General features: G+C 41.4%; 1 protein-coding gene across 1 annotated transcript; it reads left to right on the top strand.

Annotated features, from left to right (window-relative positions):
- The first annotated feature begins 5 nt into the window (after nt 1-5).
- Nucleotides 6-22,699, top strand: LOC149288948 (palmitoyltransferase ZDHHC20-B-like). Its single transcript, XM_089491200.1, has 12 exons — nt 6-123; nt 12,744-12,770; nt 14,466-14,560; nt 14,772-14,892; nt 16,020-16,089; nt 18,842-18,874; nt 18,955-19,075; nt 19,400-19,435; nt 20,506-20,638; nt 21,060-21,186; nt 22,093-22,182; nt 22,576-22,699. Exons 1-12 carry the CDS (start codon nt 6-8, stop codon nt 22,697-22,699), a joined length of 1,095 nt encoding a protein of 364 aa, XP_089347326.1.
- Nucleotides 22,700-27,505: the final 4,806 nt, after the last annotated feature.

Raw genomic sequence — 27,505 nt, 5'->3', positions numbered from 1 at the left:
TGATCATGGCGCCGACTCGCTTTCTCCGCTGTTGTCAGCGGGTGGTGGGCTGGATCCCCGTGCTCTTCATCATGGCCGTCGTGTGGTGGTCATACTACGCGTTCGTGGTGGAGCTTTGCATTTGTAAGTAACCGGAACCCCTCCATACCGCCCATTAACCTCTGACTCATACCCGCCCTGTGACCCGGGGAGTCGGTACGTACGTTATCCGAGTCGCTACAGTGAGCGCACCTGGGTCTTGTATCGCATGCATGTGTCCCGAAATGACCCGCACACGCTGCTACTGTGTAACGCGCGGGTAGTTGTGTAGTTGTGGGTAAGTTTGTTCGACAGCCCGGCATTGCCGTGTTCTGTGTGTGGAAGAGCAGCCGTGTATTTCTGTCACCAGCGTTCATATAACACGCTGGGATTCGGTGAATCTGCAATAAACGGTCACATGTCTTTAAATAGCCTGTTACCGGTGTGTGATGTGATTGCTAATGATACCGGTTTCTTTTTTATAATAACCAGCAGCTGTCCCGGTTCTGCCGCCCGGTCAGTGGGGTGCAGTATACCCTGTAAACTGTATGATAAAGCCGTGCAGGGTGCTATATTCTTTACTCACCCATCATATATGATTGAGTGCCTATATGAGATGTATATGTGGATATATGAGAGGTTGGCTCCTACACAGTGCTCTGGTACCTGCTGTTAAATTGAGTGAAAAGAGAAGAGAAAAAAATAATCTATTAAAGGAAAGCTTTGTGCCTGCCCCATGCTGAGGATCCTGGGAGTTGTGAAGCTACCTGCCGACTACCTCTGATTGTTGGCATGATATGGGGGTCTGGTGTCAGTGTTCGGCATCCACTCTTATTCATTTAAAAGCCTTAATGCTTCTGGATGCCGCGGCGAGTCTGGTACTGGTTTAGATGGCCGCTGGGAGAATTAACACGGACAAAAGGCATTTGCTTTATAAGACATTTCAAACCTGTCGTTTATAAATTAATTACATTAAAAGCCTTACACAGCCCAGCATCGTAGGGCTCAAATACCAAACCACTCCGACCTACAGGGGCCTGTTGGGGACATTTCACGTTGACCATGACCCAAGAACATACGGTTGAGAACACTAGTCTTGTTACGTTTCAGGCGTTTTAGCCACGTTGGTCTCAGACTTGCCTCTATCACCCTGCAGCTCGATGATGAATTGTTTGGAGTAGAACTCTATACCCATAAAATCTTCTTTCTAATGACGATGGCTTTTCTGCAGGTCGTTATTCTGTTCACGATAAGTCTGTCTGTCTGGCGTAAGGAAGATCCTCTTATTAAAGCTGCCGAGCTGACTCCCATAGTCCTTCTTTTGCGCTGAGGTCAGCGTTATGTCTGTAGCTCCACATCTTTACACCTAAAATGTTTAGTCGGCTCCGGCTGGGAATTTCTGTTCTTCTCAGTTAAGGATATTGGACACCGGTGAAAATTATTAGGGATTCAGAGCTTTAAAGTTTTCCTAGAAATTCTTGTGCGCTGATCGGAGTGATGCGTATCAGACACCAAAATTAGTCTGATTGTTTTGGGACAACAAACATTCATTTGCGTGCTTTTGTCCTCCCGAAGTACATTGGGGTTTGCCCTTGTGACGCTCAAGAGTAAATTCGGTCGTAGCCAGATTAGCCCAAGAGACGAATGGATTAAGATGTATTACGATGTCAGTCTTCATCCTTTGTGCGGATTCATTGTAGCCGTTGCACAAAATACCTTTTATTTATTTTGAATTTGTTTTGAAATGGCATAGTATTTCCCCAAAAGCACTGAAACATTTTGCATTGTATGCTGTGCACGGATCCGGAGGAATGTCATTGTTTTTATCCAAAGCGTTATGGGGGGATGGGGCGCCCTTACAGTTTAATGTTGCAGAATTAATTAAAACATGAAGGCGATCGTATAATATGTTTCCATACGCGGTATTAACCACCTGAGAGCGGGGGGCTGCATTCAGAATCCCCCCCCCCCCCCCCTCCCCACATCTCGGTATCCTCAAACCGGGGGGACGTGCAAGCCTTAGGTATCTTCAGAAATCCTTGTACTATACTAGTGTCCCTTCTTCCAATCCCTGCCTTGTGAGAGCAGTCAGCTTCTTCCAAAGTGTAGAAATAATGTGATAGGGAGGAATAACTCCCGAGAACAATACTTTAAGGTGGCTGCTCTCGTTCGTGTCTGAAATATATGTATACCGGTATGTCTTATTTAACTGGTATGTAAGAAATCTCCTGTGAATGTAAAAAGGATTCACTTTAGATGTTTGTACAGCACTACGGAATTTGATGGCACTATATAAAGCAATTATCGTATTTGCTCGATTATAAGACGAGGTTTTTTTGAGAGCAAATGCTCGTCTTATAATCGGGGTCGTCTTATAATCAGACCTCAAATAGGTCTATGAGACGACTAAGATCCTCCTGTCTCCCCCCACCCCACTTACCGGTACTTCTGAGTCCCCGGTGTGTAGCTGGGGCAGCGTGTAGATTCCCCGGTGCGGGGAACTCTGATCTCTGACAGTCGGGGAAGGTCTGCGCGATGGACGCAGACAACCCCCGCTGCTAGCCATGCCTCCTTCCGGCTGCAGCGTCTACGTGACAGGGAAGTCAGAAGCACCGGTAAATTTGGGGGGGGTAGGGGAGTGTTAAATGGGGGGGGCATAAGGCATTTCTGGAGGCAGAGTGCTCTGTGAAATGCCTTTTAACCCCCTTAATGCCACTCTGCCTCCAGAAATGCCTTTTTAACCCTCTATACGCCACTCTGCCTCCTGAATGCCTTAAACCTCCCTATATGCCACTCTTCCCCATAATATGCCTTTTAACCCTCTAAATGCCAGAGTGGCATATAGGGGTATAAGGCATTTCTGGAGGCAGAGTGGCACATAGGGGGTCAAAAGGCATATCATGGGGCACAGTGGCATTTAGAGGGTTAAAAGGCATATCATGGGGCACAGTGGCATATAGGGGGTATAAGGCATTTCTGGGGCAGATGTGCATAACTGGGGGGCAGGTTGGAAAATAGAAGGAAATAAAACCAAAATATTTTTCTCAATCATAGCTTTTATTAAAAAAAAATAGTTTAGATGAATTAACATTTACTGGTAAAACTTTTTTAAGGCTTTTTCTTTTTTTTCCTAAATTAATATTCAGATTTGGGGGGTCGTCTTAGAATCAGGGTCGTCTTATAATCGAGCAAATACGGTAATAATAATTATAAAGTGTTATACTTCTTCAGAAATAAGCAATGTGTGCCTGTTCTGGTCCTTGTTATATGTGACAGAACACGAGAACGGTCCTCAGAAATAATGTTTGTGGGGGGTTTTTTGTTAGTTATTTAATTACTTCCCTTTTCATGAGAAGCTCTTTGCAGATAGAAAAAATATTTATACGAACATTTTCCGATTATTTCCATCTCTTGTACTAATTTTTATGTGTTTTATAAGAAGCTGTTTCCTGAGAGTTAATGGCTCAGACACAGCGTGCTTCTAGGAAATGCATCATTAAAAAAAAAAAAAATAACTAACTCATCGCTGTTAAGATCTCATAGGAATGGGCAGAAGAAGCAATAGTTATATAATAGAAAAAATAGTTTATAATAAAAATGATCATTTGATGTGACAAAACTGCTGCTGTAATGTGTGTGTTACATGCCACTGTGGCCCTCAGGGCTCTAGGTGAGTAAAGGTGAAGGCTCCATGTGGAGTTAAACTCGGGTAACTCTGGCTGCAAGTCTTAAGATGTGCCAAAGCGCTGTGATTAGATGATCAGACATTACATTGGGGCTGTCTTGATTTTCTTGAATAAAGTATTGCCTGTTGGTGTGTCGCAGCTTTTACTTGTTGGGTTTGCGGTGATGTTTTTCCTGTTTTTGGTTTGTGACCGAGCTCCTCTGTGGCGTCCAGCTGCTTACAGCAAATATTTTTTTTTCTCTCTGAACAGACTCGGGCATTGAAGCCATCAGATGAGATGTGAATAATGGAATGGTAGTGTTTGGTAGCAATTGGTTCTAAACAATGAAGAGTATTTTGCAAATTGACATCTACACCACTGTTCAAAAGTTTAGGATCACTTAGCTGTTTTCATGGAAAACAAGGACATTAACATAATTGCAAAACAGTTTTCTAACTATGAACTAGCCTTTTAAACTCAAACTTGGATTAGTGAATACAACGTAACATTGGAGTGATGGGAGTGATAAAGGGCCTCTGTATGCCTGTTTCATTAAAAATTAATTTTCTAATTTCACTATTAACTTACAACATTAACAAAATCTATTCTATCTAGACAACTGGACAGAATGTGCTTTTCTTTCAATATCAAGGACATTTCTTAGTGACCCCTATCTTTTGAACTGTAGTGTATATCTATCTGAAAACTGGTGAAGGGGCAAAAAAGGGTTAATGATTTTGCACTAAACATGTAACTTCACTGCAGGTCTCTGGACACGCTTATTTTATGGCCTGCAACAATCTCTACTGTAGGTTGGGCTGAAGAAGTCTTTATCTGCTGCGGGATTTCAGTGTAGTCTTCGGTGATGCGTTATGGGAAATGACTAAGAAATTTGCATACAATGTGTTCTGTTCTGAGGATGTCACAGCTTTTTTGTCCTAAAAATAATAACCTACTTTATTCTCCTAATTAAATGAATATTTAATTGTCTTCATTGCTGGTGTTTTCTGGTCCTCGGATAAAGCTGGAGGAAATAGTTTGGGAAACTGCACCCTTCATGGAGCGATATTCAGCGGTATGAATGTTGCTTTATTTTCCGCTTTCATTGTAATGGGTTCCGGGGGTTTTCTGTCATCACTCGTTGTACTGGTCACGCTGCATTGTTATGGAGCTACGATGAGCCACCCACTTCCCATTGTGTACTTTGGTAAACCAGAAAAGGCTTGGCAGTCATTACCCCTCCGATTTAGCAAATGAGGATGGAAAGAATCGGTATATACTAATAAATCTGATTTGCAGTAATGCTTTGTTGTGTTAGTAGAATCTTTTCCACCAACTTATTGTTTGATTTATAAAACTCCATCATCGGGTTAGGCTCCAGCCTTTACCAAAACCAATTGAAATAAGCTTGTTTATGTTCAAAATATACATGCGTTTATTCAATAATGGAAGGTTATTCCTGTGAGCTGGCACTAGCTGGCTCTGCACAATGCATAGTTCAAACTATGGTGTAGTTAATAAACCTCTTAAGGTTTTGGGTATCATTTGACCAGTCTCTTTTTATACTCAACTTCTTTGATCTCCATAAATTAATATTATTTTTATTCTGTGTTTCTGGCTAGCAGCTGAGTTATTTGTATACCATACTAACAAAGGTATTGGTAATTTGAGACGATATGAGGTAATAAATCAGTGTGTTCCACTGCCCTGTGGCACTTATGAGGCTTATATAGAACAATGCTTCATAAACAAGCAGATCCAGGAACTAGTAGTCCTATCAGATGCCCCAGTGAATGGATATAATCATAAGTCTTACTGCTTTTGGATGTAGTGGTGTATCAAATGAACAGCGAGTATAGCATCTGGGGGGGGGTACAACCATTACAATTGTAAGGGGCCCTTCTTTCCTGGGGGCTAGCTAGGATAGACAAGGACTCTCCCCGTTTTAAAGGGGAAAAAGACTAGCCCGCTAATTAGAGCTGGCCGGAAGCTGTAGCCTGCCCGAGGTAAGAACCCCACTGTGTGTGTTAATTGTCATTTCTGTAATGTAAAATGTAATTATGTGTACAGTATCTCACAAAAGTGAGTACACCCCTGACATTTTTTAAAATATTATATATATGTTCATGTGACAACACTGAAGAAGTGACACTCTGCTACAATGTAAAGTAGGGAGCGTACAGCCTGTATAACAGTGTAAATTTGTCCCCTCAAAATAACTCAATACACAGCCATTAATGTCTAAACCATGGCAACTAAAGTGAGTGGAAATGTCCAAATTGGACCCAAAGTGTCAATATTTTGTGTGTGTCTTAACCCTCTTGGGCATGGAGTTCACCAGAGCTTCACAGGTTGCCACTGGAGTCCTCTTCCACTCCTCCATGATGACATCACTGAGCTGGTGGATGTTAGAAACCTTGCTTTTGATGATGCCCCAAAGATGCTCAATAGGGTTTGGTCTGGAGACATGCTTGGCCAGTCCATCACCTTTTACCCTCAGCTTCTTTAGCAAGGCAGTGGTTGTCTTGGAGGTGTGTTTGGGGTCGTTATCATGTTGGAATACTGCCCTGCGGCCCAGTCTCCGAAGGGAGGGGATCATGCCCTGCTTCAGTATGTCACAGTACATGTTGGCATTCTTGGTTCCCTCAGTGAACTGTAGCTCCCCAGTGCCGGCAGCACTCATGCAGGCCCAGACCCTGTCCTGTGAAACCGCTGTATGGTCTTGCCCACAGTGCTGCAGCTCAGTTTCAGGGTCTTGGCAAACTTCTTATAGCCTTGGTCATCTTAATGTAGAGCAACAATTATTTTTTTCAGATCCTCAGAGTTCTTTGCCATGTTGAACTTCCAGTGACCAGTATGAGAGAGTGTGAGAGTGATAACACCAAATATAGCATACCTGAAACCTTGTTACACTAACGAGTCACTTTACACTGGGGAAGAGAAATGGCTAACTGGGCCCAATTTGGACATTTCCACTTAGGGGTGTACTCACTCTTGTTGCCAAGATTTAGACCTTAATGGCTGTGTGTTGAGTTATTTTGAGGGGACATCAAATTTACAGTTTACAGGCTATACACTCACTACTTTACATTGTAGCAGAGTATCATTTCTTCAGTGTTGTCACATGAAAAGATATAATAAAATATTTACACAAATGTCAGGGGTGCACTCACTTTTGTGAGATACTGTATATGATGGTGTATGTGACATAAACTGGACTCAACAAACCCTGGGAGCCAGAGTTTTGCAGAGTTACCATCATGAATCAGACATCCAAATGCTTTCTTGCGGGCACATGGTGTAGTGGGTGCCGTGAGGCTTCCAGCGGGGTGACATAATGCACGTTGCTTGCCTCACCATGCCCCTGCAGGAAAGCATAGGATGCTGGATTAACATTGGCAGAAGATGGCAGCGTTGTGGGTGGTCTCGACAAGGTGGGATGGGTAGTAGTGTGTGTGTGTGTGTGTGTGGGGGGTGCTGGAGTCGGGGGGTGGGTGGGGGGTACTGGAGTCCGTGTATACAGCGATCACTCATAGCATTATGACCATCTACCTAATATTGTGTAGGTCACGCATTTAAAACAGATGCTTTAAGTCCTGTAAGTTGCAAGGTGCATCCTGGTGCCATGTGTTCACCGGGAAAGCAACGCACCCGGCCAGCCACGTGATGTAAAAGAAAACGCTATTCATCAGACAAAAGCCACCTTCCATCGCTCCGTGGTCCAGTTCTTATGTTCACATGCCCATTGTAGGAGCTTTTGGCAGTGGATGGGAGTCCGCATGGGCACCCTACACAACAAATTGATGCGCTGTGTGATCTGACACTTTTCTATCAGAACCAGCAATAACTTTTTCAGCAATTTGAGTTACAGTAACTCATCTGTTGGATTTGACCACACGAGTTGGCTTTCGCTCCCCACGTGCATAAATAAGCCTTGGCCGTCCATGACCCTGTCACCGGTTCACCGCTTTTCCTCCCTCGGACCACTTTTGATAGGTACCAACCACTGCAGACCATGAACACCCCACAAGAGCTGCCGTTTTGGAGATGCTCTGACCCAGTTGTCTAGCCATCACAATTTGGCCCTTGTCAAAGTCGCTCAGATCTTTACACTTGCCCATTTTTCCTGCTATGAGGCTGAAATGTTAACTGACAGTGTTCGCTTCACCTGTTAGTGGTCATAATGTTATGGCTGATTGGTATATGCCCCTAGTGTTAGTGCGTATAATTTTATATGTGTATGTTGTTAGCCCATATGTATGTATGTGCGTGCATGCGTATAAGAGTGGTGCTAGCTTAAAAAAAATAAAAATTCCTGGTGGTGTGGTAGTACTTCTACTTGTGACCTAACTTCTGGTCTCATGATCTGATCAGGTGATCTGATCAGGTGCTTCCTAGATCAAAGTGATATGAAGTATCCGACAGGACTGTTAGTTCCTGGATTGATTGTTTATCAAGGGTTGCTCTACGCTTGTGTTCTTTGACTCACCCTAGTAGCAGCTACTCTACATATTCACTGTTTATAACAATTAATGAGCCGTGTGAATTATATTGTAACTTATGAGGCTTGTAACAGGCTTTGTGGTACTCCTTGTGTGAGCAGCACGGAATGTGCTCATTGAGAAAACACTAGCATGGAGTCATGGTGTTTGTGGTGTATCTCTGCTGCTGCTATCGGTTATAGTCGGTGTCCCTTCCTTGTGCATGCAGAGCTGATTAAGGAAGATCGAGATTTACGTAGATGCAAACACGCGTACTCTATAAAACAACCAGGACGCTGATGGACAAGCCCTCTCTCACCGGTGAGCTCCTGTTGTGGTTGGAGATGAAACTGTGCAATATTTGGTGCAAACAAAGATGGCCACCGACCATGTGCTCTTTTGTTCAAAGTCACAAAATGGCTGCCGAGCACGTGAAACTCAGGCAGAAGGCACAAGCTAAGTTAATAGTACCCAAATACTTTTGTAAACACCCCGAAACACTGATAAGTTTTGTACAACTATAATATAAGATGTACCAGGTATTTTGGCAGCAAATGTCTTGTACTAGCAGTTGATCACAATTTAACAATCACTCGGGAACCGACACAGTTAATAATGTTTAATAAGAAATGTTAAAAAACATACCTACAAACATCAATACCATAGTACATGCGCTATGTTTAGCAGACTAGCATGGATCTACCCAAGTGATTTAAAATTAAAGTATAAAAATATGAAAATCGATACGATTTTAATACTTATCCAATCCCAGGTTATTTTACGGTGATGATGCTGGAACACGTGAGAAACAGGAGGGAAAAGCCTTTTATACTTCCTGCAGCTCTAATATGGGTCTTCCTCTCTCCCTCCTCTCCAAGATGCAATTCCTCTTTTCCACTTAAGGCATGGGATTAAATCCCCTTTTGCCTTGCCCATTCTCCCCCTACTCTCCTCCCATTCCCTGCCTCCGAACAAGCATTCCCTAAAAAACTAGGAAAACTGGTTTTGGCCATGCTTACAGTAGTGACCAGATAGAACTGGTCACTACCGGTTTCCGGGACAGTAAAGGCCACTTCTTTTGTTTGAAATTAACCCTTCCAGTGCTGGAGACTGCCACTTACCCAGGGAATATCTACTAAATGGGGAATCTCAGAGTTTATAACTTAGGGAGGTATGGGCGCAAAAGCACAAATAGCACCAACAAATGTACCTCATTTTTCATGTCCATAACAGCTCCTCGTTGTAATTGGCAAACAAATCAAGCACAAAAAGTAGGCAGGTCTCTACGGAGGCATCGAAATCCAAACTACCAATGCTTCAGTTATCGTACATATTGTTTCATCAAATGGCAATACAGCAGTGAGGATCACCCCAAAGATAGCGGGGTAGAAAACCCCTGACACATTTCGTGCTAAATCTAGCACTTGTCATTGTTGATGTGCCTGATCTAAATAACTAGTTCCTTGGCCTCGTCAATACATTCCTGTGTTTAACATTAACACTAGGGCTGCAACTAATGATTATTTTCATAATCGATTAGTTGGCCGATTATTTTTTCGATTAATCGGATAAAAAAAAATGAATGTAAATTTTTCATTTATTTAAAATAATTTAATAAACAAATGATGTTAAATACAAACAGCAGAATAATTTTTTTTTTGATAAAATGCATTTATTGTATTTATTTCCCAACCAGCCCCCCCAATTTATGCACATTTGAGCCCAGGCTTGCCACGCTGCCTCCCGCATATGCCACGCTGCCTCCCGCATATGCCACGCTGCCTCCCGCATATGCCACGCTGCCTCCCGCATATGCCACGCTGCCTCCCGCATATGCCACGCTGCCTCCCGCATATGCCACGCTGCCTCCCGCATATGCCACGCTGCCTCCCGCATATGCCACGCTGCCTCCCGCATATGCCACGCTGCCTCCCGCATATGCCACGCTGCCTCCCGCATATGCCACTCCGCCTCCCGCATATGCCACTCCGCCTCCCGCATATGCCACTCCGCCTCCCGCATATGCCACTCCGCCTCCCACATATGCCACTCCGCCTCCCACATATGCCACTCCACTCTTCCCCCACATATGCCACTCCACTCTTCTCCCACATATGCCACGCTGCCCTCCCCAGATATGCCACTCCACTGTGGCCCCCGATATGCCTTATACACCCTGATACACCACTCCGTCCTCCCCACATATGCCTTATATACCGTATATGCCTTATACCCCCAGATATATATCACCAGATATATGTCACTCAGTCCTCCCCAGATATGCCTTATACGCCCCAGATATCTCATAGTCCCCTCATAGAGTCACAGACACGTTCGCATCACACTGACACCATACTTCACTGCCCCAGGATTTAGATGCCCCTTAGTTTGCCCCCCTTTATCTCTAACTGCACCTTAAATTAACTTTATTAAATTAAATTAACCCTCAGTCCTCATCATTAAATTAACCCTAAACACCCCATTAACCACAGCATTTCCCTTAAATTAACCCTAATGACCCCATCAACCACAGCATCCCCTAAAGACCCCGTCAACCACAACAGCCTCAAATTAACCCCAAAGACCCCATTAACCACAGCTGCTCCTAAATTAACCCTAAACACCCCATTAACCATAGCTGCCCCTAAATTAACCCCCACCTCCCCTAACTTTCAGCAGCCAAAATATTAATTTTATACTTGGTTAGATGAGTGTCACAGCCATGTGGTTCTGGAAAAGGAAGGGGGCGGGGCCAGTTGTCACAGTGATTACAGGGAGGGACTGTAAGTAGGAGCTGCTGCTGTGAGTCACTCAAACGGATTATATAATGAGGGGTATTTTTCCTCATTTTATAATCGATAAAAATCGATTCAACTAATCGATAATGAAATTCGTTGGCAACGATTTTCATTATCGATTTTATCGATTAGTTGTTGCAGCCCTAATTAACACACAATAATTTGCCTGAAGGAACTTGAAGGGAAGAAGTGCTTTCAGTAGCAAATGAGACTTCCTTAACAGGGTTTAAAATTGGAAACGTCATTGTGAGAGACTCACAATTATGGCTGTATTGTGTGTACAATGCCAGGTCTACAGCGGGTACAGCTTCAGTCCGTAACGGTTGGGGTAGATTCTAGAGGTACCTGGTATCCTGACCATGTGCTGCCAGCTCCTGTGATTTCATAAATCATTATTATTATTTATTTTTTTTTTTGAATGTCTGTGTAAATTGTGATGTTTTAGTTGGCAAAACCGAAACGTTATGCGAACGGTGATGTCGGTTTCACAGAATGATGTTAACTGCGGCCCTGAGTTTCACAAGCCTTGTTTACTTCCCTTATTGACAAGATGTATAGCAATGACTGTTTGAGTAACCTTTGTTCCCGTAATTTCTCTGCATCTTCTGCAGCGCTATGAAGACCAGTGTCCATTTAAACGAATTGGCTTTTTTAATAAATAAAATGTTATCTGTAAATCTAGACTTATGTCAGACGAGTAATACGAGATACGAGTTTCTCAATTCAGCTTTTATACCTAAAATGCGGTAACCCTTTAAAAAAAAAATAAAAAAAAAAATATATATATATAATATATATATATTCATTCACTGAAACACATAATTATCATGTGACACCATTACAAGCATTGATATGTTGTTGCCATAGAAAATGAAAAGGCTTCTTTTCAGTAATAAGACAGATTTGTTGATGTTTATTTGCTTAATATGCTAGAGAGCACACTTAATGTTCTGTCTGAAGAAGATCAGTTTTAATTGAATAGGCAATTTCATTGATTTATAACTTAGATTTTAACCTGGATTGTTGCCTGGGGTCCTTTTGGATGGAGAAAGGAAAGTCCAGGGTATGCGTGATATGATGGCAGTAAATGGACAGACTTGAGATTAGTTTGTGAAAGGGGAGAACAGATGGTGTTAGTCTTTGTATTACTTCAGTAACACTGTGTACAGACTTTCTTCAGCAAACACCAGGCATGTGGCCAGTGTTTTCATCCAGGGTATGCACAAAACAGGCATGTTTATCAATAGATCATAGGTTGCCTCCTCTTCTAAAACGCATGAATGCCTTCTACGGGAGCCTGCAGAATTAGTGAAATGTCTCCTCACTAGTTGAATTGTACATTGTGCTCAACCAAGGCTAATCATAGTGAGGTCCAGGAGCAGGTGTCCCTCAGCGGGTCCCCAGTTGTTCCTCCTCTATTACCCACTGGCAAACTTTCACACCATGGTGGTTGTTGAGGAGGCACAATGTAAGAGGTGCATCGAGCTCCCGAGGTCAGCGTTGGCCTGGGGCCAGTTGCCTCTTTTGCCCTGTGTAAAATCCGGCTGTGGCCTGACCCAAATTTCAGAAGAAAGTGGTCAGGAATGACCCTTCATAATGCAAAAAAGAGTTCAGAGTTCAAATCACAACTTTCATGCCAACTATCCCTTCGGTGAATAAACCTCTGAGTATCAGAGTGGGGTATGTGTATATGTTAGAACTATATGGATAAATGCTGTGTGTACTGGGTAAGAAGATGACGTGACTGTTTAATAATAACTTTTTTTTTTTTCTCTTTTTAGTTACGATAAAATCAACCATTGAAAAAGGTAAATATTTTTGCCTCTTATGCTTAGAGCAGCTCGGATCTAAGAAACTAAAGTTTCGTTTGGTTTTAAGTTTTAGCAGTTGGTTTTGCTGAACAAATTAACAGACCAGCTTAATTTTTAATATGCATTTAGAACCAAAGACAACTGGGCTAAACTGGACTTTCTTATGGACTATGGACTGCATAGAGAAGTTGGAGAGTTAATCGCTCTCCTGCAAACTCCCACTTTAGTGAATAAAAACACTCAACCAATATAAAAAATAGTGAGTCTTATTGTATACAGTTTAAAGGCATGTGTGTGTCTGCAGAGAATCCATATATTTGACACTATGTAGCCAATCAGGGTGTTGCTTTAAAAATGTGAGCGAGCACATTGTGTGTGTGTGTGTGTGTGTGTGTAAATATATATATACACACACACACACACTCTCTAATATTGGCACCTTTTATAAATATGAGCAAAGAATGCTGTGAATGAAGAAATTTGGTTAAGCTTTCATCTTTTCTTAAAAAAATACACAAATACTCTCATGGATATCAAACAATTGCAAACCCAAAACATCATATGAGAAGAATATACATAAAGTATATTCCCACTGATATTTTACGCCGGGTGACTAGGAACAGGAAATGTTTCAACCACGACTTCCTGTTTAATTCTAATAAATATTAGGTAACACACAGGCAAAATTCCCTTTGGTTCGGGTGGCCACAAAATCTCCAAGGAATAGTTTAGTTCTTGGGAGTTGGAAAGTCTCCAAAACTACAATCGTCACCTACATCATCGCAAGTTGTTTGAACAGGTTTCAAGAAAATAGCCTCTACTCTCATCCAAAAACAAACTCAATGCTCTTAAGTTTGCCAGATACTACTGGAACTTCAAATGGGATCGGGTTTTATGGTCAAATAAAACCAAAATAACTTTTCGGCAATAAACACCAGAGGTGGGTTTGGCGCACAGAGAGAGGTAGCCATATGCCCAATTACCTCATGCCCATGGTTAATAATGGTGGTGGCTCTTTAATGTTTTGGGGCTGTTTTTCCTGTTAGAATACACAGCATAATGGACTACCAAATATCAACAGATATTAAATGAGCAGCTGACTGACAAGAAACTTAAAATGGGCCATGGTTGGATATTCCAGCATAACAATGATCCAGAACATACATCAAAATAAACACAGAAAATGGTTTACTGACCACAAAATCAAGGTCTTACCATGGCCACACCAGTCCCCTGACTTGAACCCAATAAAAAACCTGGGGTGAACTGAAAAGAAGTCCACCATGTGCAGAGATTCTGTATGGAGGAATGGTCTCAGATCTCTTTCCATGTATTTAACTTCATCTGGGATTATAGGAGAAGACTCTGTGCTGCCTCCCTTTGCCAAGATAACGGCTATTGTATTGACTAAAAGGGTGCCAATAATTGTGCCACACATATATTTCACAATGTATTTATTTGATAAACCTGGGAGTATGTATTTTGTTTGATGAAAAAATCAAATGGTTAAGCAGTAAAGACAATTTTCACAGCATTCTTTGCTCATATTTGCCAAGGGTGTCAATATTAATGGAAGGCACAATGTGTGTTTATGTTATGTGTGTGTGTGTGTATAGGTATGTTTATATACTGTATTATAATCTGTTTCCAATGATTGATTGCTTGCATTGTAACTCTGTGTTTTTGTTTCAGTTGTATATTTGGTGATTTATCACCTGATATTTTTGATGTTTTTCTGGTCATACTGGAAGACTATAGTTTCGTTTCCGGCCAGTCCATCTGAAGAGGTAAGGATTGGCAGGTTGCGAAATGTCACTTGTGTCTCCTGCCTTTCGCATTATATTTTGAAGATGATGTTCCATCTATTCTGCTGAATAGGTGGAACATCATCTTCAAAACATATCAAACAGATGTACGTATGCAGTATTTATTGGATACATTGGAATGTTTGGTTTCAATTTAATCACTAATTCAAAATGTTATCTATTTCTTCTATAGTTTTGCTTATCCAAATCTGACAAGGAGCAATACGAAAAGGAAGACAGACAAGAGAGTCAGCAAGAGATTCTCAAGCGGGCAGCTAAAGATTTGCCAATCGTCACAACAACTCCAACCAATGGTGCCTACAGCTGCTTCTTCATACTCAAATACTAACTGTACAGTAGTAGACAGATAAATAGAGACTTCATGTAACATGGATTAACGCCAGGTTGAGTGTGAGTGGGCCAGATAACGTTAAATTGTGGTTTTAGCAAGTTCCTAAGTGAATGGTGTGAAGGACGCCTCCTGCGTGTTTGTGTATTTAAATGTCACGTTTCACCGGTTTCCTGCCTAGAAATATCCTGTTTGTTGAAAAGCTCACGTTCTGCATTTGGTTTCACATCCCTGCCAATGTTTTCTTCAAAAGCAGCTGTCCCTTTGCATATTGCTGCCTCATGTTCTGTTTCTCCAGTCTTTGGTCTGAGAATTCTTTAAAACCAATCAGCCATTCTAACTAAATTTGTTACTTTAGGTTGTTGCTTCATATTCAATAAAACAGGTTGCGTATCTCTAATCCGATTTTCTCTCGGCTCCCCAGATAAAATAATTTCAGATAAGGGATACTCACTACCAAGGTGGACAAAGATTTGTCTGACCTCTCCTGTAGTCAGTAGGTCCTTCGCTGCCTCCTTTTCGGCTTCTCTGTGCTGTCTGCTGTGTTCAGTCTTCTCCCTGCGGTCCCAGAGCGCTTCTGTTCTTTTTTTCTGGGCCGGAAGCCTAAACAGCGGGGAGAAGCCTCGGCAATGGAGCAGACACGTGAGAAGACAGATGTGAGATTATCAGAAATACTTCTGGTTCCAAGCATTTCAGATAAGGGAAGGGATACTCAACCTATAATCCTTTGTAAAAATAGCTAAACTTAATTTGGGCAACCTACGGCACTCCAGCTGTGCAACCTTTTACCGTGCCTAATGCATGCTCAGGAAACGACTAGCTTAGCTAATGACTAAAATATGCTAGTAGAAGTTCCCAGACTAGATGCAGATCAAAGAAAAACATCCATGTCTCTTTGCTGTATAAGTAAATGAACTGGTTTAATTGAGGTTGGTTATTATGGTATATTCCAAGTCACATACAATATATGTTTGCTGGTGTCCCTATCAACTTATATATTTAATGATTTGACTACATTAATCCGCCTTCAGTAAATGCTCCTACTCCTTGAGGCCATTGTGGTAAATGTTTTCCCCTCTTTTTGTGCCATAGATGTCCGGTATTGTGATCGCTGCCAGCTGATTAAACCTGATCGCTGTCACCATTGTTCAGCTTGTGACGCGTAAGCTTGTCTTATTTTTTTTCTCGTTACATTTAGACTCAACAATATTTATCTAAGAATGCACACATCATATTCATATAACCTTTAAACAAAATATATTTATCAATTTTTATAAATACATTTGCAGTACATCGCCTGCATCACTGGTAACTTCTTGTTGTGTATATGTGATCTTTATTAATATCAGCTTTGCAACTGATCACCTTAAGTAGTATAGAGGGATTATTTTAGGCAGCAGATCTGTCTAAAGCAAACAGATTGTTCTCACTGCGTGTTTCCATACACCAGCCGAACCCCCCTCCCCCAGCAGCAGGTGAACTAGAAACTGTTCAGTGCTCTTAATTTGTAGTGAATCCTAGATCCGTGAGAAGACTATCTTATTGGTTGATGTAAAGCTCACTTTGAAACTGTTCTTCAGGCTCTCATACTCTCTCCAGGGTCCTTCTGGTACATAAGTATGTCCCAGTCAACTACTGATCTCCAGAGTCGTCTGTCCTGGGCAATTCTCTCTAGCTTGTTCCAGGTGTAGCCCATCTTTTTAGTATCAGCTTCGAGATAGCGTTGCTAGGTGTTTCGTGAACGGCCTCTTTTTTCCGCTTACCTTAAGGTTCCACCTCTGCTACCAGTTGGCAAGTTCCCAAAGATTTGTATTGCTGATGGTGTCTGGCCAATGGATCTGGGCAAGACTTTATTTGGAGTTGAACAATCAAATCTTTGTTTCCAAAGACAGCTCTCTGGAGCTCCAGATGTTCTTGAGCTATAAGAAGGCCACTCTTGCTTTGCAGATCCTTGCCTTAACATCTACATTACCACCTTGCTGATCTTCTTCCAGGTGGCTTCCATTCAGTGTGACTGGGTCATTGATGATGGAATTTATCTTAAGGGTATTTTGGGTCTTACATGTTGAGACCAACCTGTGATGACGTGGCTGTCCATACATTGGTCTTCTCTTGCACCTGCTTACATCTTTTCTCTTTGCTTTGTAAAGGGAGTGCAGGGCCATCAAGCTGGGTCCACGATGCCTACTGGATTCTGTTCCCATGCTTCCTGGTGGATATCTTCATAATCCAATCAGTGGAGATGAGGAAGAGACGATGACAACATGCATCCTTGTCTGACTCCAGTTTGCATCTGGAAAGTGTCTGTGAGCTACCCTCCATGTATCATGCCATTGTCAGGATGACTATGATGCCAAGCTTTGCTATTGGATCTATGCATGATCTGTTCTGCTGGAAGCTTGTCTACTCATCTCATGGATCGGCAGCATTGCTCACTCTCTCTAGGAGGACGTGGTTGAAGACCTTCCGTGGCAGAGACAGGAGTATGATTCCTCTGTATTTGGCACAGTTGCTGAGGTACCCTTTCTTGGGGATCTTGATGAGGTATCCCTCCTTACAGTCTGCTTGAGTCTCTCCTTTTTCTCATATCTTCTTAAAGATCTGCTTTCAGGGCATCTGCTAGGATGTCGTCAGGCCCTGCCACCTTCCTGTTCTTCATCAGGTGAATGGGTTTCTTGGTCTCGTCTATGGTTGGCTTGTCACAGTTGATCGATAGGTAGTTGTTGGCTGGGTCGATATTTGGGGGGCCTGTTGACTACTACCCTTTTCTCCTATCTTGGTCAAGGTCTCTGCTCTGATCTACTCTTTCTGCAGTTACGACAGCTGCGAAGGACAATGTTTTCCTCTTCCTCGAACAGCTCCTATAGGACTGTGAACCTGTTCTCCAGCATGAGTCCAAGTCTTCCTTGGTTTTGGAGTCCTTCAGAAAGCTGATATTGTAGTTCATTTTTCTGTCTGGTGTGTCTATCCGGTTCTTCCTCAACTTCAGCTTTGTTCTGGCTCCTCTAACTATACAACTTGGTCTTCTGAGGCAGCATCTTTCCTCGCAAGGAGATCCACAAGAGCAACTGGGTATTAGCAGACAGCTCAACAGATAATCGGAAGCATTTGTTAAGGTCCGCAAATCTTTCCATTCTCGCACATCTCTCCAAGCGCGTGGGTCCCCATAACTTGTTCGTATACCTGTATTGTCATGTCAAATCTTGGCGTTGGAAGTCACCCATGAGTGGTGATATCTTTGTCTGGGAAAAATCACTAGTAGTAGTATTTATTTATTTTGAAGTCTGCCGCAGAAGTGGTCTTTAGTCTCTTCATTTTCATTTTTTGCAGCATAGCACTGGACAAAATTCATCTTATTCCACTTCTTCTTGGTTCTAGTGAATGCTGTGATCCTTGGGCCATGTGCCTCACTTCCAATCAGTATTCTCTGTGCCTGCTGGGCAACTTGAAGCCTACTCCTCTGTGTGTCGGGTGCGTCACTCTCCTGTTGTCTCCATTCGGTGTGCATACACTTGGTCTCGTTAATGCCTAATAGGGTCATGTTGCTCCTCATCTCCGATGTGCCGTCTTTGTTGACGCGTTCCATGTCCTGGTTGAAAGAAAGGTCATCAGCTTAGTGACTTTATTGTGGCTTTTACCACCTAGTGTCATGCGTTATGAGTTGAAGAGTCTTCTTCTAGGCTAACAGTTCCTGTTCCTGTTGGTGTTTTTGTAGTAAGCAGATTTTATACTAGGTGGGGTTGCTATCCTTATCCTCCTCCCTTTACCCTGACTTGGGACGAGCAGTTTGCCCCAAATGGCTTCATTTATGGAGAAATTAAAGTCGTTCTATATTGTCATTTCCGGCAGCATGTGCTTGTCTAAAAATAAAATAAAAAATATTAATCTCGCATTTTCTTACTGTCTCTTTTTAGATGTGTGCTGAAGATGGATCATCACTGCCCCTGGTATGTATTCAATGAGTATTTCCATTTTATACATTTGTTTTTTGTTTATTCATGTACTAAACCCTGGATTTTTGTTGTAGGGTCAATAACTGTGTTGGATTTGCTAACTACAAGTTCTTCCTGCTGTTCTTGATGTACGCCTTGCTGTACTGCCTGTTTGTTGCTTCAACGGTGCTCCAATATTTCTTAAAGTTTTGGACGGTATGATTTTTCTTTTCTGAATTATCAAGAGACGTTTTTAATAGTTGTCACAGGTAATTTGTCGTTCACTCTTAGCTTGGTATAAATAAGGGCACATATAAACGTTATTGCTGTCTTAATATTGAAAAGAACTACGGAATATGATGGCACTAAAAGCTGTAAATAATAATCTTAAGAAAACAGAAAAGTTACGAATTAAAACGTGTAGTAAGACAAATATTGGGTAAACAGTAAATGCTTGACACATGACCTGAGTGCTCTGTACCGATGTTGCTGGAATCCCACCGTTTTAGAGTCTAATAAATGTTCTTTGTTTGCATAAAGCTTTGCCGCAGCAAATCTGAAGAGAGTTGTTCGCAGGTAAAATCATCTGGGTCTGGTGATCACGTTGTTCATTATGTATAGTTTTGGGGGTTTTTTTTGTTTGTTTCATCTGACAGTCAAAGGGATTGCATGATGGCCATGTAAAGAGTTCTAGGTTATACAGTTGTCTGACGTTATCACCCCAGCTAACATGATGTTGCTTTAGCAAAGAAAAGTAATACCCATTTATGTTGGATGAGAGAAGCAGTGTTTATCTCCCATCTTATCATATAGTACTTAATCATTTTCAGAATGCGTTTTGTTGATAAATCACACTTTCTGTCTATAAATCTTGTGGCTACACTGTCCAAAACCTCAGACTCATCTCTACAGACGTGCACATGTGTCGCTATGGTTGTTAATCTCCATTTAAAAGGCAGAAATGCTCGTTAATGTAAGTGGCGTGAAATCATGCTCTTTTATCATTTGTGCTAATGTTGAATGTCAGCTTACACATTTGGAAGCTTTTTGTAAAGGAGCCGATACATGTGATGAGAGAGTTCTGCTTTATGAGAAATAAAGCCTTATATACATTACATTTCTTGCCGCATGATGTTTTACAAGAGCTTAAAGGGGCAGTACTTTCATGTACGTTCACATTTCATAGTTTAACAACCTCCAGATAATGTGGATAATTCTTAAAAGCTCAGTTAGCATCTTCTACCGCGGGATACACCACCACTCATGGAAAGCTTAGACAGCAGATGTAGCAGTCACCTTTCCTTTATACATAATCAAAAAAAAACATAAATATAAGGTTTTAAAAACAAAATGTTAATTTGAGCATTATGTGTGACTGCCCCTTTAATGCTTGTAACGTTGGGATACACGTCTATTTGTGCACCCGTTTCATTTGTTCATATTTGCCCAGCGCTGTCTGCTTTAGACTAGACCAGGGGTGTCCAACCTGTGGCCCTCCAGCTGCTGTAGGACTACATCTCCCATACTCCTCAGCAAGCTCCTTAGCTGAAAGAGCATTATGGGAAGGTTGGACTAGACTATAATGTGTGGACTAGACTATAATGTGTGACACGATTACATGGTTAATCCTGGTTTTTCCTCTACAGAACAGTCTGATGGAAACCCATGCCAAGTTCCACATCTTGTTCCTGTTCTTTGTGGCAGCCATCTTCTTTATCAGCTTGTTCTCTCTGTTCTCGTATCATTGTTGGCTCGTCGGGAACAATAGATCAACTATCGGTAATGTAATATTTGGTAGCTCTAGTGTAAGCATAATAACAATTGGTCTTTTTTTTTTTATCAGATAACGATAGGACTATTTATATGCGTGCGTCTGACACGGAGCAGACCCCAAGATGTGTAATTATTTCATTAAATAATGTACGGTCCAGCATACCACCTGAAAATGAGCACATATACCACATAGGGCTTTTGTATTTTAAATTTAGTCTGCCGTACAATAACTGACTGTCCGCTAAAGGCTTATGGGCCAACCCAGAGTAACCAGTATCAAATGGCCCTTGTACATATGCGTTAGCATTTTAAATCGAATAAACACAAAAGGCTACTTCTATTGCGATTGTGTTTTCCAATGAGGTGGGCCCTTTATATATTTTTTTATTTATTTTTTTTTAAACTATGATTTGTTTGTTTATTTCAGAGGCATATCGTGCTCCCTTATTTCGAAACGGTGCAGAGAAAAACGGGTTTTCCCTGGGTTTCTGCAAGAATTTGAGAGAAGTTTTTGGGGATCAAAAGCTGTATTGGCTGCTGCCTGTGTTTACGAGGTACACACACATTCATTGTTCTGGGGAACAGATTATGTATAGCGTGTGTGTGTGTATGTATGTGTGTATATATATATATATATATATATATATATATATATATATATATATATATATATATATATATATATAAAAAATACTACTGCACAGACATCTGTTAATTATAAATTATATATTATAATTTTATATCGGTGTCCAAAATGCAGGTAAATAATCATAAACCCGTCCATAACATTAGTGTGTTGAGGGGCATTTTTCACTCTCCATATAGAGCTACTCCTGGTGTAATGTGTAATATATGCGGTCACTTGGAGCTCTTGCTTATGAAATCAGATAAAATATCACAAATGCTGTGGAAGATGTAATGTATATAAATATTATAAGGTATCGCTAGTGTTACTTCTCATCAGGTATGACTTTGTTTCCATCATCTGGTTGGTGACTGTTACAGAAGCTTCCGTGCTTGGGCTCCTGGGGGCCAGTCTCCCTACACACTATTGTCCCTGGCCTTGGAAGGGGTTCCATTTTGGGGAGGTGGGTACTAGGGGGTCTGTTGGGGCTGCTACTTCCTCCTACCATGGGGTGCTACGTTTCCACAATTAGTAGAGACCTCTATGGCCAGTATTTGCACCAAGAACTGATATCCAGCCAGAAGTGTGCAAATGATGGCCGGATGGAGAGCTGTGTGTTCTGCAGTGACTATTTTATGTAAATGACCCCCTGGTACTGTTTAAATATCTGTGTGGTTCCCATTAAACTCCGTTCCTGATTTTCCCCTCAAGCATCTAGTCTGGGCTTTGGATTTTCCACGCTGAAGATCTAGAAATGTTAGCCTGCTCGGGTTGTGTATCACTGGTGTATGTTGTGCGTTACCAATCTATAATCTATTCATTGTTTTTCACACAGTTTGGGAGATGGCTGCTCTTTCCCTACCCGGCTCGTTTCCGGGGACCCTGAGCACAACGCTGGCATAAACCAGAATGACACTGCCAAACAGTATGTATCCTTATATATTTATATAAACCTGATCAAAGAAATCGCTCCCCCCCCCAAAGACCCTGCATACCGCTGGCCTGCGCTCCCTCAGTCCCAGCGCAATGACCTGAGCCACGTACAAAAAGTGTGTGTTAAGGAATTAAGGACACTTTACTGTTACCAAAAAATGTATTGGTCCCGGCGTTGGGCATTTCTAAAATGTCATCCCAATAGCAGCAAAAACAGAACTGTTGCCTTTAACTCCCTTGTTTGTAACGTGCCAATTTATTGCAGGTTAAATGCAGTGTAGATAGTCCCGTTTATTCAAATGCCCAAATCAAACTGAACGACGCTGTATCCTTTATCCAAATCCTTTTGAACTGCATACAAAATCATATATTTCTCTGTTTGCAGCTCTGGTTCCACTCAGGCCTTCTCCGCCAGACCTCTCAGCGAGTCCCAGAACCGCCTGTTGGGAAGCGAGGTGGAAAGTGTGTCTGGGGAGGAACAAGGACAGAAAGGTATCATTCAACTGTAAGAAGTACTGTTGTAAACAAAGTTTACATACATCTAGGCTAAAAAGAAAACTCAACACGTTTCCTTTTAGCATACATTTATTTTGGGAAGTCAATTAAGGCATTTACTCTGTTCGCATTTAAAAAAAAAAAATTTCAGCTTTAACCCCTCCGTGCCCTTTAGGATGTAGCATTACATTGTGACTTTGAAGCGGCAGGAACATCTCCTGCCGGTCGATTGTGTGTAACGGTGTATGGTGTCATCAGCACTTATCATACATATCAGAGGGAGGAGAGGAATTTGACAGCAACCCGTAGGTCCCCAGCTCTTTTTGGATGTTAGGGTGGGAAACCGTGTGATCGGGTCAGCGCAAAAAGCAGGTCATCTGCATATACGGACACCTTATGCTGCCGGTCCTGTGTATTGGGTTGGGTCTAATAGCTCGAAGTAACGGCTCCAGTGAGGATTGGGAATAGAGGACAACCCTGGCCAGACCAGTTACGGATCGGGAAAGCTCCGTGAAGCCTGACACGTGCCGAGGGGGAGGATGCATGTTGAGCCACATGACGCCGGAGCCCATGCACCTGAGGGCCTGGAGCAATGAAGTCCCAGGCTGAACTATCAAAAGACATCTCTGCATCTGTGCCTCTGACCCGGCCTCTAAACCACATGGACAATGTTAAAAGCTCACGTCCCTCCCTACCCGCGATGAACCCTGTTTGGTCCAGGTGCACTAGGTGCCCCGACACCCACTGCAATCTGGCTGCAAGAACCCTCTTAGGCCTCTAACTTCAACAGAGTATAGGGACTTTACCCTCCTTTGGTAACATCGGTATTGTAGTGGCCAAACACCTTTGAACTCTTGCTGCCCCATTTATCGGGCCGCTACGGTGAGGATCTGAAGGACATAGACAGAAAGAGAAAAAAAATACATCCAATTGTGTGTAAAGGTGATCATCGTACCTGCAGATCCTAAAATAAGCCCCAGCTTCAGTTGGAAGGGTGTCATGATAAAGTATTTTCGTATGTATTTATCATTTAGCTATGCTAGTAGTGGGTGTGTAGCTCAGTATTGATGGATTTCCTTAAAAATATTTCCGTCTTTCAGATGGGAAACGTCATGTTGCAATAGACGTTGAAGGCTGATTACTGTGATCTCAACAAGGAAAATGGTAAGAATAATGCTGTAGAAATAGCTTTCCCACTGTTATCCTTAAGTTTGTGGATGGATGCGTACCCGGTAATACGGTTTATTTGCCCATAATCACCAAATCGTAGATTAAATACTTGGAGTGCCAAGGTCCGGACATATTTTGTCCCTTGCCATCTTTTTCATGTTTTTGTCGCCAATATTTAGTTGACAACCTTCTAAACAGCGTGCCCTTTACCTAGTGAACTTTCTTTTTTTTTTTCTGGACGCGTTAAACGTTTCAGAAATGCCTAGTTTAAGACAAACTGTATCTTTTTACTTGATATAATGGTGTGATTGCAAAATAAACATTTCCTGGCATGCGCTAAACCAAATACGTTTGCTTAAAACAAACAATAGATGGACTGCCAGCATGCAGGTACTTCTCTTCTTTTCTTTAGCCTATGGCAACAGACAACTAAACTAAGCTGTCACATTCCATCTGCCTTTTCTTTTACTTTAGAGGTGAAGCTCCATGTTTAAACACAAGGCTTTTGTGTGTAATAAAGTCTTGCAGGTCCATTTAAACACTGAATACTTCAAGCAAAGAAGAAAGATGGTTGCCAATTAGCAGTCCCGCTGCATTACAGAAGTTTTTCTAAAATGTTCTGAAAATAAAGTGAGATTTGCGTGCCAGATGCTTAACTCTATTGTTTGTATTTGTTTTCTCCAGTCCAGGAATCTCCAGTCCCGGCTGCATTTGAACACCATATCCAGAGGAGATTCGCAGCCCGAGGTGCTACAAAAAATCCCTAAATATGATGCAAGATGGAGAGCGTCACCCCCACTCAAAAACGGAACATTTCATAGTGTCGGAGAAAGACCAGGAAACCGTTGCCTTACGATTTGATTTAGTGCATTGGTTTGTGTACAACTAAAAAAAAAAAAAAAAAAAAAAATAGATGCACGGTCGACGGCTTCAATCCCCACTAAAAACTGAATGGAGAGGCTTCAGAAAGACGGGAAAATTTCTGTTTAGCACTATTCCTCCCCCCCCCCCACGTTACTTTTTAAATTTTACTAAATATATATATCTATGAAGATCTGGAAGATGATGCACCTCTGCTTTTACCAAAAGTGTTGTATCTCTGTATAAATGCTGGCTGCTTCTCCAGCATGTGCAAATGTCAGTCGCCAACATAATATCTGGGCCCGAGATGAATTCCTTGGAAAGATCGAAAACATAATACGAGTTTAAAACTACAAGGATTTGGTAAAGAGACAATTCATGGAGAGACGGACTTCCTTCCTGTCATACAACAGAGTGAATGAGCTGAATGAATTCTTTCCCAGAATCCCCTGCTGCCATGTGCTGCGGTCTCTGTTGAGTAAGGAGAGCTGGACAGGCGTGTGTCTCAAACCCGAGATAAAAACATTAAAATGATGATTCATGTATTAAAAATAGCTGATCAGACGGGCATAAGACATTTTGTACTAAACGCGTTTATTTATACTGTTTTTCTACCTTTTTATAAAGATTTTACCATAAAAGCTCAAGTGTTTTGTTGATTAATGGACTAACCTCCTCTGAGTCCTGTGTCACTTTTTAGACACCGGTGCATACAGTATCTACATGTAAATTATGTTTGTCTTTAAATGTTTAAGTACTATGTACCCCTTGCTTGGGTTTGTAAAGATGCTTTATGGTCCTAGGATGACAATCTCTTCCTGTCATCTGCCCAGACACATTTACAGTCATCTTTGTCCAAGGCTGGTATTTTAAGCCTTGTGCTGGGGAGTAAAGAAGTGATGTTGCGCAGACCTCTGTACTCTGTATGAAAGAATAGGATATTCAGAGCTTGGCACATTGCCCCGATTTGTTTCCCTCCTCCGACCACCTTTTACGTTTTTCTCCTTTTCCAGTCCTGCCTTCTTAATATTGAAACCAATCCCCACAACCTTTTTGTTGCTTAATTAATAACAGTTTTTCTGAAATCAGCTTTGAAACCCCCCAAGCTTAATAAATGTTTAATACATTATTCTACAGTTTCCATCTTGGAAATGGAGTATGAAGGAATATTTACCAACATACTTTATTTCCATTGAAACACGTGTTTGTTTATTGAATTTTTTTTGTATTATTCATGTTCCACGAGATGTAAAATGTAGGTAACCTGTTGGCAAGGAGATAAGATGTGTTTGGATGAAGAGCACCTTTAGAAAGGTTGATGGCAGGCATTACTGGCTGTGGGTCATTGAATAAACTGCAACCCCTGTGATCCTGTAACGTTGTGCTTTCGAAGCATAGTGGGAAATGTAGTTAATTTAGTTGTAGAGAGCCATGTTTCTTAGAACGTCTGTCTTCATTTTAGTTATTATTCAGTGATTGTGCAGCCATGTCGATGTGTGTATGTGTTATATGGAACTATGGACCGGTTGGGTTCTGAAGCAATATCTTATGCAAAAGCACAAACTACATGTTTTTACTCTGCTGTTACAAATCCAGCCTTTGGTGGCATCGTGCATCCTGTGACATCATCCTACACTAACGAATTAGGTCATCATTTGCATATTGGGTCATAGCAATTACATGATAAAGGGAATAACCCAATGTATAAAGAACATTTTTTTTTTTTGTATGAATTGCTCATACTGATTTTTCCACGGCTAACACTTTTCAGTACAATTGCTTTGTATTCATAACTTCGGTTTTACGTTTGTTGGCAATTCTTTCAATATAATGTATCAACAGCCAAAAGAATGGTTTATTGTAAAATACACTGAAAAAAGACACAAAATGGGAACATTTATTTCTGTTCTGTGTAATGCTTCTGTGTTTTATGCAAACTGTCCATACTGTATGTATGTATTTGTCTTTTTAATGCATAAGTAGTTTTTACTTAAGCTTTGTTAAAAATTATTTCTTTCCTAATTTTCATCCAGAGTCTGGTTCTTTTTTTGTTTGTTTTTTGTTGCTTAGTTATTCTATTTGATAAATTGAGATTCCAATAACATCAAGGCACAGAATGTATATAAAAGCTTGCGGTCATCCTTCATTTATCATTGGTAGAAGAAAATAACATCTTCTCGACTGTTCAACAGCATTACAATATATTCATTATTTTTGCAGAATATGTATTTTATCTATAAAAAAAAAATACACTAATCCTGGAAGATTCCTACAGTACAGCTATCCATGGCTACTAAAAACCTATTTCTGGCAACTAATTTTGTGTTATTTAATGGTGATCTATATTGATGCATCCATTCCGTGTGTGTGTGTGTGTGTCCTCACAAATTCTATGTGCATTTGTACAACTCTGTTTACTAGTTCGTAAAACGCTCACACTCTTTGTATTTCGATTGCCAGTCTGGTCTAATATGCCCCAGCATCTATTTGGCCTCTTCTGGTCGGTTATTTGGTCATATGATGTAACATGAATAATAACAAGCTTTAAAAAAATGTATCATGGGGGGAGCTTTCTTTGATCATTTGATATATAAGTTTATAATATATATCTCATGCATACAGCAATTTTACTCACACTTTTTGCCTGACCTACGGCAGAGCTCCAAGCCGCTCTCTCCACAGTCAGCATCTTCCTATAGCGCTGTACATAACAAGTAGTGTAGAACGTAACAATTTGGCTTACAGAGATGAGGTAATGAGGATGCTACTCAGGGGAGCTTACAATCTCG

This window comes from Sceloporus occidentalis, unplaced genomic scaffold (assembly GCF_023333645.1).
Source record: "Sceloporus occidentalis isolate IW3139 unplaced genomic scaffold, rSceOcc1.0.p SCAF_49, whole genome shotgun sequence".
NCBI lineage: Eukaryota > Metazoa > Chordata > Lepidosauria > Squamata > Phrynosomatidae > Sceloporus > Sceloporus occidentalis.
This window is presented reverse-complemented; position numbering and strand designations above follow the sequence as displayed.

Excerpts from the sequence above, each read along its gene's own strand:
- LOC149288948 (XM_089491200.1), top strand. The coding sequence starts at position 6 with ATGGCGCCGACTCGCTTTCTCCGCTGTTGTCAGCGGGTGGTGGGCTGG. Across the intron at positions 124-12,743 it reads CGTGGTGGAGCTTTGCATTT|TTACGATAAAATCAACCATT; the intron begins GTAAGTAACCGG and ends TTCTCTTTTTAG. Across the intron at positions 20,639-21,059 it reads GAACAATAGATCAACTATCG|AGGCATATCGTGCTCCCTTA; the intron begins GTAATGTAATAT and ends TGTTTATTTCAG.